This window comes from Melitaea cinxia, chromosome 9, assembly GCF_905220565.1.
Source record: "Melitaea cinxia chromosome 9, ilMelCinx1.1, whole genome shotgun sequence".
Classification (NCBI taxonomy): domain Eukaryota; kingdom Metazoa; phylum Arthropoda; class Insecta; order Lepidoptera; family Nymphalidae; genus Melitaea; species Melitaea cinxia.
The window spans coordinates 6,238,025-6,251,883 of record NC_059402.1 but is presented as its reverse complement, the minus strand read 5'-3'; the positions used below and the strand labels follow the sequence as shown (position 1 = coordinate 6,251,883).

At 43.0% G+C, this 13,859-nt stretch overlaps 1 protein-coding gene across 1 annotated transcript in view; it reads left to right on the top strand.

Annotated features, from left to right (window-relative positions):
• Positions 1–12,918, top strand: part of LOC123656680 (active breakpoint cluster region-related protein) — a 29,278-nt gene extending 16,360 nt beyond the window's left edge. Inside the window, exons 8-21 of the mRNA XM_045592338.1 lie at positions 823–939; positions 1,043–1,228; positions 1,477–1,674; positions 2,960–3,079; positions 3,171–3,293; positions 3,707–3,904; positions 5,012–5,221; positions 6,554–6,749; positions 8,242–8,435; positions 9,939–10,102; positions 10,729–10,868; positions 10,961–11,106; positions 11,478–11,602; positions 12,107–12,918. Of these exons, the coding sequence (XP_045448294.1) occupies positions 823–939; positions 1,043–1,228; positions 1,477–1,674; positions 2,960–3,079; positions 3,171–3,293; positions 3,707–3,904; positions 5,012–5,221; positions 6,554–6,749; positions 8,242–8,435; positions 9,939–10,102; positions 10,729–10,868; positions 10,961–11,106; positions 11,478–11,602; positions 12,107–12,347 (2,358 nt within the window). The 3' untranslated portion in view covers positions 12,348–12,918. The remainder of the gene's footprint in view (positions 1–822; positions 940–1,042; positions 1,229–1,476; positions 1,675–2,959; positions 3,080–3,170; positions 3,294–3,706; positions 3,905–5,011; positions 5,222–6,553; positions 6,750–8,241; positions 8,436–9,938; positions 10,103–10,728; positions 10,869–10,960; positions 11,107–11,477; positions 11,603–12,106) is intronic.
• Positions 12,919–13,859: the final 941 nt, after the last annotated feature.

Here is a 13,859-nt window from a genome sequence, read left to right as displayed (position 1 = left end):
TCGATAGCTTAAAAATAATACATACAGGTAGAACGTAGAACAGTAAAACTAGACTACTATAGAGTTGTCTATTTCTTATTGTAATAATAACGTATGCTCGTGTAATCTACCTTTATGTACAGAACATTGTACGCGTTGTTCCAAGACAACCTGTAAATTATTAAAATCATTAGATTATTAATATAAATTTATGAAATACTATCATCGATAGCTTAAAAATCGTTGCACGCTTTGTAATTAATTTTTAAGCTTTCCTTTAATATAATTGTTGTATGTTACTGTGGGCAATAAAGTCATTTTTTATTATTGCTATTACACAAGCACAAACGACCACGACAAACATCTGTATGGTCAATACAAGGGTTTACCATGTGCGAATATCGAACCAGCAACAGCAAAAAATCAGTGCTGTGATCGTTGCCCCAACTCATCGTCATGTAGAAAATTTGTTTAAATAAAACTATCGCTTCAGCCTGTAATATCCCACTACTGGGCATGGGAGAAGGATAATCTTAATCCACCACGCTGCTCCAATGCCGGTTGGCAGATATATTTCCTACTATGAGTAACGGTCGCTATCAGGTGTACATGATAACAACCGGGACCGACGGCTTAACGTGCTCTCCGAGGCACGGTGGGGAGACCCACAAGGACAGTACAAACCCAGACCACGGCAAACACCTGTATGGCCAATAAAAATGTTTGTCATGTGCGGGGATCGAACCCGCAACCGCCAGCGCAACAGGTACAATCGATGGCTGTAACCGTTGCGCCAACGCGGCGTCAAATAAAACTATAAATAGTGCTAATTATAATGTGCAGGAATCCAGTATCAGCAGCAATGCAGAAGCCGAACGTCTCACGATGCATCGCTGTATCGTCACAAGTATCATAGAAAGCGAGAATGTCTATGTCGAATGTCTCTACGTCATGGAAAAGGTGAGTGTTTATTTAATACAAGATATTAGGATACAGGATTGATCTTTTTCTTGTATCAATCAAAGGGCATAAAATTAAACCACATGTTGTTGGTTTTTTGCAGTACATGAATGCTATAAAAGCTACACTGTCTACATCCCAACCTGTGATAACAGAGGAAGAATTCGGTACAATATTCTACAAAATATCCGAGTTGCATGATTTGCATAAGAATTTCCTTGAAGGCCTAAAAAATGCAGTCGCCAGTTATGAAGAACCCTTGTCTGTTGGCATCCATTTTAAAAAGATGGTGAGATTAAACTTAATAAACTATTTATGATATATGTGAGTATTTATGGCTGTAGTATTACATCGCATGCAATATTTTTGGCGGCAATTTTCTTTTCGCTTCTGTGTGCTGGGTGAGATGCAAATCAATAATATTGTTTGTTACATTGTTTTCCTTCTTGATTTTATTGTCTACTGTGTAAAATAATTACCTAATCCATATTATTTTTACTTTTTTTTTGTAAAAAATACTCTGAATAATATTTTTAGGCTGAGAACATAAACGTATACGGGGCATTCCTGCACAACTACGGGCGCGCCACGGACGCAGTGCGAAGGCGCTGTGCCAGCTCGCAGCGCTTCGCGGACCTCACGCGCCAGATCGCGTGCCGCGGGCAGCCCATGTCGCTGGACGACCTGCTGCACAAGCCCGTGGCGCGCGTGCAGAAGAACGCGCTCGTGCTACACGTACGTATATACTAATGTTCCGTAATGAGCGGACCGCACGCGCCAGATCGCGTGCCGCGGGCAGCCCATGTCGCTGGACGACCTGCTGCACAAGCCCGTGGCGCGCGTGCAGAAGAACGCGCTCGTGCTACACGTACGTATATACTAATGTTCCGTACTGAGCGGACCTCACGCGCCAGATCGCGTGCCGCGGGCAGCCCATGTCGCTGGACGACCTGCTGCACAAGCCCGTGGCGCGCGTGCAGAAGAACGCGCTCGTGCTACACGTACGTATATACTAATGTTCCGTACTGAGCGGACCGCACGCGCCAGATCGCGTGCCGCGGGCAGCCCATGTCGCTGGACGACCTGCTGCACAAGCCCGTGGCGCGCGTGCAGAAGAACGCACTCGTGCTACACGTACGTATATACTAATGTTCCGTACTGAGCGGACCTCACGCGCCAGATCGCGTGCCGCGGGCAGCCCATGTCGCTGGACGACCTGCTGCACAAGCCCGTGGCGCGCGTGCAGAAGAACGCGCTCGTGCTACACGTACGTATATACTAATGTTCCGTACTGAGCGGACCTCACGCGCCAGATCGCGTGCCGCGGGCAGCCCATGTCGCTGGACGACCTGCTGCACAAGCCCGTGGCGCGCGTGCAGAAGAACGCGCTCGTGCTACACGTACGTATATACTAATGTTCCGTACTGAGCGGACCGCACGCGCCAGATCGCGTGCCGCGGGCAGCCCATGTCGCTGGACGACCTGCTGCACAAGCCCGTGGCGCGCGTGCAGAAGAACGCACTCGTGCTACACGTACGTATATACTAATGTTCCGTACTGAGCGGACCTCACGCGCCAGATCGCGTGCCGCGGGCAGCCCATGTCGCTGGACGACCTGCTGCACAAGCCCGTGGCGCGCGTGCAGAAGAACGCGCTCGTGCTACACGTACGTATATACTAATGTTCCGTGCTGAGCGGACCGCACGCGCCAGATCGCGTGCCGCGGGCAGCCCATGTCGCTGGACGACCTGCTGCACAAGCCCGTGGCGCGCGTGCAGAAGAACGCGCTCGTGCTACACGTACGTATACACTAATGTTCCGTAATGAGCGGACCTCACGCGCCAGATCGCGTGCCGCGGGCAGCCCATGTCGCTGGACGACCTGCTGCACAAGCCCGTGGCGAGTTAGTAAAAAAAAAAAAAATTAACTGGTGGAATTGTTTATTATAAAATTGTTATATAACCTTTGACGAATTGTGTAATGATAACCCTTAGATTTCATTTGCAGTATTTTTTTTCAGGATCTCATAAAATATACTCCAGCAAGTCATCCCGATCATGCGATGTTAACAGAGGCGTTAAATATGACACAGCATTTCTTGGACGAGTTCAATATTATACAAACGAAATCTATGTTTCCGGTAAATATATATATATATATATTTTTTTTTTTTTTTTGAAATATTTGCATGTTAGGATTTTTTCAATAATATATTGTATTTTTTTTCACAGAATGCCGACCGAGCACAACGAAGACTTGTAAAGAATTCATTTATCGTTGAATTGTCTGATGGACATCGAAAGTTGAGGCATCTATTTCTATTTAATGACGTTATTGCCTGTGCTAAATATAAGGTATTAAGATGGTTCACTTTGATTACAATAATTTATATATATATTTATATATTTATATATATTTTTTTATATTATCAATATATATTTTACATTTATACACGTATATTAATACTATTTTGATTATTTATGTATGGATATTTGTACTTATATGTGTATTTGTATGAATTAATGAATCTATCATACACTATTTTTATTCATCCTTAAGAATATTGTACACTTCCTATCCGTCACTACTATATCATGTCCTGTACCCAAAGGTTATCTGGAAGAAATCGCTCTTCAGCGATAAGATCGCCTTTGTACATCTTTTATTTTGTAATTACTACTGTTTGTTTATATTTTGGTGTACAATAAAGAATATATTATTATTATTAATTTAAGTGAACATTTCTATATAAACAAAAAAATTTTAGGCTTCCGGTAGAGATAAATTCACCTTCGAGCTTAAGTGGTTCATACCATTACCGGACATTGTAGTGGTGGAAGATGAGGGTTCAGGAGGCGTGACTGAAAGAGAGACCTCTCCGGCCAATATAGTAGCGCTTAAGTCACAAGCTTGTACAGTACGCGATCAGATACTCGCAGAGGAACGCGCTTCACAGGACGATAAGGTTTGTACAATACGCCAACCTAATACCTAATACTAATAAAATAATGTATATATAAAATCCTGACACGACGTGCGTGCGTACGTGTGTGCCTGCGTGCGTGCGTGCGTGGGTGCGCGCGTGCGTGCGTGCGTGAGTGAGTGCGTCCGTCCGTCTGTCCGTCCGTCCGTGCGTCCAAGCCAGCCCTGCGGTCATCAACCCGCCTGCCCAGCGTGGTAACTATAGGCAACACACATGAGTTCACGCCATTTTTGGCGCGAACTTGTGGAGACCTATGTCCAGCAGTGGACTGCAATAGGCTGAAATGATGGTGATGATGATGATGATTTGACAAGGGCTGTATAAATTTGGTTTAGAACGTTTTTTGTTGCTACATGTCTTAGAGTTTTAAAGATATAAATAAGTTTTCTAATTCTGCCAGATAATAATAGTTCTATATTCTCATATTATCTTGATATTCTCATACCAAGATAATCCTTGGTCAATGACTATACCTAAATATTTGGTTGAATCTATTTTATCAATGGTAGGACACGTAAATATTAAGCTATACACGGGACAGTGATGAATTTGTAGTTTTGATGATATAGGTTGAGTTTTTTAGCTTGGATTATTTGTGTTAAGGGTCAGAAAGTTAGACCTAAGCTAACTAAGTATTTTTCCTAAGCTAGTTTCGGCAGAACAGTGAACCTCTTTCAAAGTTTTGCCATAAAAGACTTATGCTGTGCCATCTGCATAGGAATAATTCTGTCCTTTATCTATTTGAAAGTTACATAGGTCGTTTATGTATATTAAAAACAATGTATGTCGTTCTGTACTGGTCTATTCATGTCCTGCTCGAAATCTGTAGCAACCCGACTGGAGAAGCACCTCGACCTTACAGAAGATCGCATCTAAGTAATACTGCTCTCAAGTAGTGTTGTGTTCCTGTGGTGCGTAAGATGGCCAGAGCTCCGCGGGAAGTTCACCTGAACTTCCTGGTACCACCTGGTAGGGTCGACAACGCGCTCGTTTCCGTTGTCCACGATAACCTCTTATCATCAAGTACGCTTGTTTGTCGATCTAGTCGTATGAAAAAAAGATGTACACAATTTGCTATCGAATCTGCAGAAGATCAGACTAGGCGGTCGTGGCGCGGCGGAGAAGCAGAGGAAGAAGCTGGCGGAGCTGGAGGGGCAGCTGGTGCTGGCGTCGCCCAACCTCGTGTTCCGCGTGGGCGCGCGCGCGCCCGGCGCCGCCGCGCTGTCGCGCCAGCACGTGTTCTTCCTCAGCTCCGAGTACGAGCGCACGCAGTGGGTCGACTCCATACACGCGCTGCAGGTCAGAAGCCTACCTCCGCACTCCACACGTGCTCAATAATAGCCCGGAATGGAAATACGCCTTAGTACTTTACACTAGCCATGCCTTGCGATTTCAATTGCGTTAATTTGAGGAAAAGACTTACTAAAATATGTAGCCTACAGGCTTCCCTTCCTCCCTCCTCGGTAAATGTACTATACAAAAAAAAAAAAAAACGATTCGAGCAAGTAGTTCACGAGTTTAGCGTGCTCAAACAAACAAACTCTCTCAGATTTGTAATAGTAGTACAGATATGGGTGAGCTGGCATGTATATTTGAACACATTTTTTAATCGAATTCAAAAAAGGAGGAAGTTACTCAATTCGACCGTATATATATATATATATATATATATATAGTTTTTCCGATGTTTATCATGTGGTCATATTTTTATTTCATCGAGATATGATTACAACTTTTGGAGTAATCTTTGATAATGCCTTTTTACTTGACTAGTTTTTCGTCTACCTACGTTGTATTACTTGTCGATGTAATTGAAGTCGGTTTATTTCGTTTGCCAGCAAACACAATTATTTAAATTAAATTTATGTTAAGTAAACGTGTGTTTGATAATATATAATTGTAATAGGACAGAGTTGTTGATAAACATTCATCTATACAATTTGATTCCGAAACGAGCCGGCGGATACATGATACGTTCTTTTTTTTTTTTTATAAAGCACTTCAGCCGCCTTTCCCAAAGTGGGCGATAACGCCCCCTTGTGGGCGCTGCAGGCCATAAAAGGCCAGGCATAAAATGGTGACGTTGTGTAGAGGCTTTATTTAAATCATCCTTCATATTAGTTTTCATATTTGAATCAATTATGTTTGTTTTATTTTGAATAAAATATACTCTGTCTAAATACTATAAAGTGGCGTTTCAATAATCATTCTCATTGGCAGGCGTAGCCCGTAAGAGTTAACATGAACTACCTGTTGAAGCTGTGTACTACTTACTGCGCTCAGGTCTCAAGTTAACTCTTGCGGGTTATAGTAAGTCTCGTTTAGAATTAATGTTTAATTTCCACTAATATAGCCTGCAATAATTAATTTAATTTGAATTTATAGTAGTTTATAAGTTGGTAAAAAAATGGGGGCACTATAAAATAATTATTCTCAAAGTGGGCAGTAGACAAAATAAGTTTGGGAACCTCTGCACTACAGTAACCTAAATAAAATTCATGTTTTTTTGAATGGGGATATTCATTGCCATATTATCCACACAAATTATTATAATTTTATAATTGTAACATTAATTAACATTTAAAACGCATTTTAAACTATTTTTAAGTCGTTCTCATAATTATGTCTCAGGCGTCGTCAGCGCCCCCCGCTGGGAGTGGTACAGTATCAATGCTGGAGCTCCAGAGCTGGGTGACGGCGTGCCGCAGCTACCTTCAGACCGACATGGGTTCTTACTTGCTGCGCAGTGGAAGAGACGACTCACTGTTGCTGGGTGACTTACAGCTGCACATCGGAGGCATGACGGCGCCTCTCGACACCGCTGCCGGTGAGATATTTCAGTGCTTGTAGTGACAGAACAGTATGTTTTTCTTCAACTATGTCGGCAACAAGCGGGATTTAGAAAGGGAATGGGATGTACGGATCAGGTCTTTTCTTTGCGGTGCATAGCCGAAAAGTGTTTGGCAAAAAACAAAAAAGTCTATTGCGCGTTCGTGGATGGATTTAGAAAAGTCCTATGATAGAGTGATTAGGAATGAATTGTGGTCAGCATTGTTTGTGAATGGCGTGAGCAGTGTCCTCATACGAGCATTGCAATCTATAGGGATTCTAGTGCTTGTGTGAGGATAAATGGAGCATACACTGAATGGTTTAATATCGAAAAAGGTGTTATACAGGGATGTGTAGCGTCACCGTGGCTGTTTAATCTATTCATGGACAATTGTTTGACATATTTAAAAGAGAATGAAAATGGGTTGAGATTGAATGAGTTACTCGTCAAATGTCTTCTCTATTCTGATGATCAAGTATTACTTGCGTCTTCGCCCGAGGAGTTGCAGGAGATGGTAACTGATATGAGTGGAGCCTTTGTAAGAAAGGGAATGAAGATGAATGTAAAGAAGACGAAAGTGATGGTGTTTGAAAGAGATGAGGCAGTGACAGACTGCAATATCGTGATGGGAGATGAACAAATCAAAGTTTACAAGAGATGGAAAGTGTGAGAGTGATATTGAAAGAAGCGTGAATGCAGGAAACAGGGTGAATGGCGCTTTGCACTCATTTATGAGCAGTCGGAAGGTGCTAACAAGGCTCGTTTGGCTGTGCACGGGGGGTGTTGGTTCCGACACTCATGTACGGAAGTGAAAGTTGGGTATGGCAGAAGAAACATGAAAGCAGAATAAATGCAGTTGAGATGAGAGCGTTAAGAAGTATGATAGGAGTTAAACTGAGTGACAGGATAAGAAATAATGAGATAAGGAAACGTTGTGGTTTGAAAGAAGATGTAGTGACAAAAATTGAGAAAGGTATGCTCAGATGGTTTGGTCATGTCGAGAGAATGAGTGAAGAACGATTGGCGAAAAAAGTGTATAAGGCAAGTGTGGATGGAAGGGTTGGAAGGGGTAGACCTAGGCGGACGTTCCGAGACCAAATAAGGGAGGTCTTGAAAAAAGGTCAGTTCAAGAGTACCCTAAACCGAAGAGCATGTATGAAGGGAATAATGAAAGTGGACGAAGCGAAAGAAGTATGTAAGGATCGTAGCAAGTGGAAAGAAGTGGTCTCTGCCTACCCTTACGGGAAAGAGGCGTGATTCTATGTATGTATGTATGTATGTAACTATGTCGGCTCTTATCTCTATTATATTACTTTATCAGCTTAAACTATTGTTGGAAAAGATGCTTGTTACATTCCAAGAAAATATATTACCATCAACGTCACCAAACGTAAACAGCGAAACGAAAAACGTAGCATACAATAAAATAATGTTACGCGTGCAGTTTGATCGCGTTAATCTAAAACTAATACTTAAATTCCACTTTTAGACTACTATATCGTGGTGGAGGTGGACTCATACGGGCACTACTTCCGCAAGGCGAAGTCAAAGCTGGTGTGCCGCAGCGCGCAGCCGCGCTGGAACGAGAGCTTTACGCTGGAGCTGGAGGGCTCGCAGAACCTGCGCCTGCTGCTTTACGAGGACGCTGCGCGCCCCGTGCTGCGCGGGAAGTGCACACTCAAGGTACTACCTACTACTGACGTGTGTATATATATATATATATATATATATGTTTTGCACTTCTGATGTTCAATGGAAGAGCATTTTAAGCAAAAAAAAAATCTGATAATCTTAGGAAGATTGTGGCTATCACCTTAAAACACGAAGGGTTTTAGAAGACAGGAGGGGTAAAAGGGCAAAATAGAACTTCCGATCTTAGCTACCTTGCCACCCTAGCTTATTACGGTATCCAGAGATGTGATCAAATCTTATATTAATTATATTAAAAATATTATATATTATATACATATACAAAATGGGATGTAAAAAATCACTGAAAGGAGAAGTTTAAAGAGATCAACATCTTGACCTTTGCATCGCAGTTTTGTTTTGAAAATATAATGTACATACGGAAAAAGCATTTATTTGTTAGTCGTAGTGATCGACATGCCTCAAATGATGTAATACTCAGGAACGACATCAAATTAATATTTTCTAAATGCCGGCTCAGGAAAAAAGTAGTTCCTTTATAGCAGTGTTTCCCAAAGTGGGCGATAACGCCCCCTTTTGTGGGCGCTACAATACTAAATACCGGTAAGAGACCTAAAAAAAAAATGGTAACGTTGTGTAGAGGCTTGGGGGGGTTATTTGTCATTTAATCTATAAGGACTCTCGACTACAACTTGTGAACATCAACTTATATTCATTAAAAGATTGCTCAAAGGGGGCACTATAAAATAATTTATCTCTTAGTTTATTATTTATTTTCTTATTTATACCCCTGCTTTATAGGAATGTCTATCTTAATATATAATAAGATTCTGGCTGCGCTTCAATCTCTGCCTTTAATGAATTTCAAAATAATTACTCAGGGAGCTTTATGCAGTAAAGCCACAATAACACCAATGAATACCTTAATGATGAAAAGGCATGGGATTGAATAAAGCTCGACTATGTCTTGACCCGCCCGTCCTGTAAATAGATACAGCTACAAATATTGTGAGCCGGTTGCATGTGGTGGTTTTGGCATGCACGATTGGCTGTCTCGTGTTTGTCCTGATCATTTCATGGTCTACTATTGCGTTTTATCTTGTATGTGACTTTAAATTTTTAAAAGATTACCAAGGGTTTTTCCTTTTCTTTTATATAACTAGGTCAGCAAACAAGCGTACGACTCACCTGACGGCAAGCGATTACTGTAGCTTATAGATGCCTGCAACACCAGAAGCATCGCAAGCGCGTTGCCGACCCAATCTCCGGTCCCTCCTCCCCCCTAGGAGCTCTGGTCACCTTACTAACCAACAAGAACACAGAACTGCTTGAAAACAGTATTATTTAGCTGTGGTCTTCTGTAGGATCGAGGTACTACCCCAGTCGGGCTGCTTCATATTTGTATCAGAAAATTCCTGCCGTACCCTAGCTCAGTAATCATTATACTTGAGTTGACCACTGAGTTGTTTTCCGACTGAACTGTTTGACACTGCTCTCGAACCCTGCCTACACCGGTGCGTTGTCCCTCTGTGGCAGCTGTCGCGCGAGTGGGTGGGCGAGAGCGTGTCGCGCGCGGTGTGCGTGGGCGGCGGCTCGCTGCCGCTGCGCGTGCGCCTGCTGCCGCCGGAGCGCTCGGCGCGCCACGTGCCCAGCGCCAAGCCCGGCGCGCTCTTCGGCGCCAAGATCACGCACGTCGCCAAGTGAGTGCCGCTCCGCGACTGGCCCGTCCTTTATACGACTAGGTCGGCAAACCAACGTTCGACTCACCTCATGGTACGCTATTACCGTAGCCTAAGGACGTCTGCAACACCAGAAGCATCGTAAGCGCGTCCCTACCCCCGATCCACCGGGAGCTCTGGCCACCTTACACACTAGTAGTATTATTAAGCAGTGATCTTCTGTAAGGTTGTTTGGCTGTTTCCTGATTCCTCCCTTCTTCCCTTCTCTGATTATTGTTATCGTCAATTGTAATGATGTCATAGTTGCAATCGTTCATATTATTACTAAGCATATTATTACTAGGCATACATAATCCTCATCGAGGCGTCACGGTAGCATGCGAAAGCGATGCAGCTTTGGGGCGATGCATGGGGCCCCGCTATGACGATGAGGGCAACGCTGGGTTTTAGTTTACTCCGTTCCGGGAGCCCCATACTCCCGCCGGCTTCGTCGGCGGGGTGCGTAAAAGCATTTCCCAGTGAAAAAAAGGCATAATTATTAATCCTCATAAAAGTCATAAGTCACTTCGTAAAAATATTTTTACTACTAACTTTTAACAGAACGAAGTCTGTCCGGGTAGCTAGTATAATTATAAAACCCTCCACAGGCGTGAGAAGCGCAACATCCCGTTCATAATAAGTGCGTGCGTGCGCGAGGTGGAACGGCGCGGCATCAGCGAGGTGGGCATCTACCGCGTGTCCGGCAGCGCCTCCGACCTCAACCGACTTAAAAAGAGCTTCGAGACCAGTCAGTACCTACCAGTTACATACATACTACCTACCTTAGGTATCCTACCCTGAAACTAGAAAAGAATTGTATAATAATTAATATATTTTTAGATGCATACGAAGCAGAGCAGCTATTAAAAGAAGTTGATGTACACTCCGTGACGGGTATTCTGAAACTGTACTTACGTGAACTGCCAGAGGCATTGTTCACTGACGCCTTGTATCCTGAACTGCTACGGGCTTGGGGATCCACGCAGGTTAGTTTTACAACTCAAAGAATTAGTTTTATTTGATACTAATTTCACATGAAGTTGATACATTCTTTAATTACTCTTCTGTACTATCTTGTAATAGTCTAAAATGAAGATACTTTACCCAGATGTCATGTTATCTCTCTTCTTTTCAATTTGCTGGATATTTGGTTATTACAAAATTTATCAAAAATATGTCTTGTAGATATATATATTATAATATATCTTGTAGAAGCACTGTGCTGTAACAAGTATTACTTATAGGTGTTTTTATAAAAGTTACAGTTTTGATTACTGAACTACATTCGATATAAAAGTAAATTTATTATATTTTTGACAATAAATATAAAGTTTTTAGATATATTTTTTACACTTAGGGGGCCGGAGCTTCCTCGGATTCAGGGCCAGCTCACACACGCCGTCATGCACTCCTTAAATGTTACGCTCAGCTACCAGATCTAAATAAGAATTGTATCGATTTCCTCTTGAACCATTTTGTCAAGTAAGTAGCTAATATTAGTCTTGTTAATATAATTAAGGCGTACTGTACTGTTATTTTGTTGACTACGCGTTGACGCAACAGTCACAGCACTGGTTTGTAGCTGTTGCGCTGATAGTTGCCGGGTCTCCGCACATGACAAACATTTGTATAGGCCATACGGATTTTGGCCGCGGTCTGAGTGTTTGTGCAGTCCTTGTGGGACTCCCCACCGTTCCTTGGAGAGCACGTTAAGCCGTCGGTCTCGGTTCGTATCATGTACACCTGATAGCGATCGTTACTCATAGTAAAAGAGAATATATCCGCCAACCCATATTGGAGTAGCGTGGTGGATTAAGCTCTGATCCTTCTCCTACATGGGGAAAGAGGCCTATGCCCAGCAGTGGGATATTACAGGCTGAAGTGAATATATAAGAATATAATGTATTAGTTGAGAATCTCATTGAATATATTCTCACGTATCTCTTTAAAGCATTTATGTAATTACGGTGGTGATTCCGACGACAGGGTGAACCAGCACGAGAGCGAGAACAAGATGTCGCTGCATAACCTGGCGACGGTGTTCGGGCCCACGCTGCTGCGGCCTAGCTTGGCGGGTGGCAAGCTGCGTGCCGACCAGCTGGCGGCCGGCACCGTGGACGCCATGGCGCAGGCCGGCATCCTCTACACGCTGCTGCAGCAGCGCCACCTGGCGCAGCACCTGTCCGCGCACCGCCCGCACGCCAACCCGCCGCCGCCGCTCGACTGAACCGCACCGTCGTGGACGCCATGGCGCAGGCCGGCATCCTCTACACGCTGCTGCAGCAGCGCCACCTGGCGCAGCACCTGTCCGCGCACCGCCCGCACGCCAACCCGCCGCCGCCGCTCGACTGAACCGCACCGTCGTGGACGCCATGGCGCAGGCCGGCATCCTCTACACGCTGCTGCAGCAGCGCCACCTGGCGCAGCACCTGTCCGCGCACCGCCCGCACGCCAACCCGCCGCCGCCGCTCGACTGAACCGCACCGTCGTGGACGCCATGGCGCAGGCCGGCATCCTCTACACGCTGCTGCAGCAGCGCCACCTGGCGCAGCACCTGTCCGCGCACCGCCCGCACGCCAACCCGCCGCCGCCGCTCGACTGAACCGCACCGTCGTGGTACCTACCTAACCTATCCACTCCTTCCTCAATATAACTAACGAGAAGTAACGAATAGTTAACTCCGCATTCGTTTGTTGAAACCATAAGAATCAACAACAGAATATGTAACAACGAATAAAAAAATGACAACTACGATGTCACATGCATCAGAAATAATAAACTGCTTGAGTTATTTGCGACGGATAATCTATTAATCCTATGAGCTGCTGCAGCGACTGCTCCCCGCAAATTTTTTATTTACTAACTCACCACTTCGCGACAAAGTTGTGTGTCGTTTGATGACTAACTTTATAAACAAACAACGTACCAAAAGCGTGTGACTACTATATTTTTTGATTGTGTGTGTACGCATCCACGCACTAATTGTTCTTGACGAAATGAACAGCAGCAAACAGAGATTTTACATCTGTTAGGTATGCTGTAAACGCTCCAAGTCATCATTCATTATCAAACAGCCCAGACCAGTTATTTTTTTAATTGTTTTTTTTTTTGTGTCATTTAACCATATATATGAAACCATGAACGAAATTTATCCAAGTGTTCATCTTTATGCATAAAATTACTTGATATATAGTGTGTTTCGAATCCCCAACATTTTTCACAGTACTTACAATATGTATCACATTAAGTTATGGTTTTTTTCTATAACAAACTAAAACAACGGAAGTAAGGAACACTTTCAAATGTTTTTGCATTTTCTGTTACTAGAGTTACGGTAAAAGCATTTGCAAAGAAAATAGATTTTAAGAATTTAGTTCGACCATTTAATACCAATTTTGACCGTTTCACTGTAATTAGTCTTTTAAATTTTAGATAATCTTAAAGGTCTTACTTATGTAAATCCTAAGTCATTAAAAGTATATATAATTACAAGTATTATTAAAACTATTATAATTTATTACGAAATAATTAAAAGTTCTAAATCCTTGACATGACTTGAAAAACTATAAATGAATGTCAATTCTGTCACATTACAGTTGCAATTCTAATAATCACATAAGGAACCACAATTAATAATAATTGATAGTATTTTTTTTAAGTAAAGGTCAGCTATAGTAAATTATTAAATTTATATAATTTTTTTTACATAATTATGCTAAGTGACAAGGTTAAAAAATCT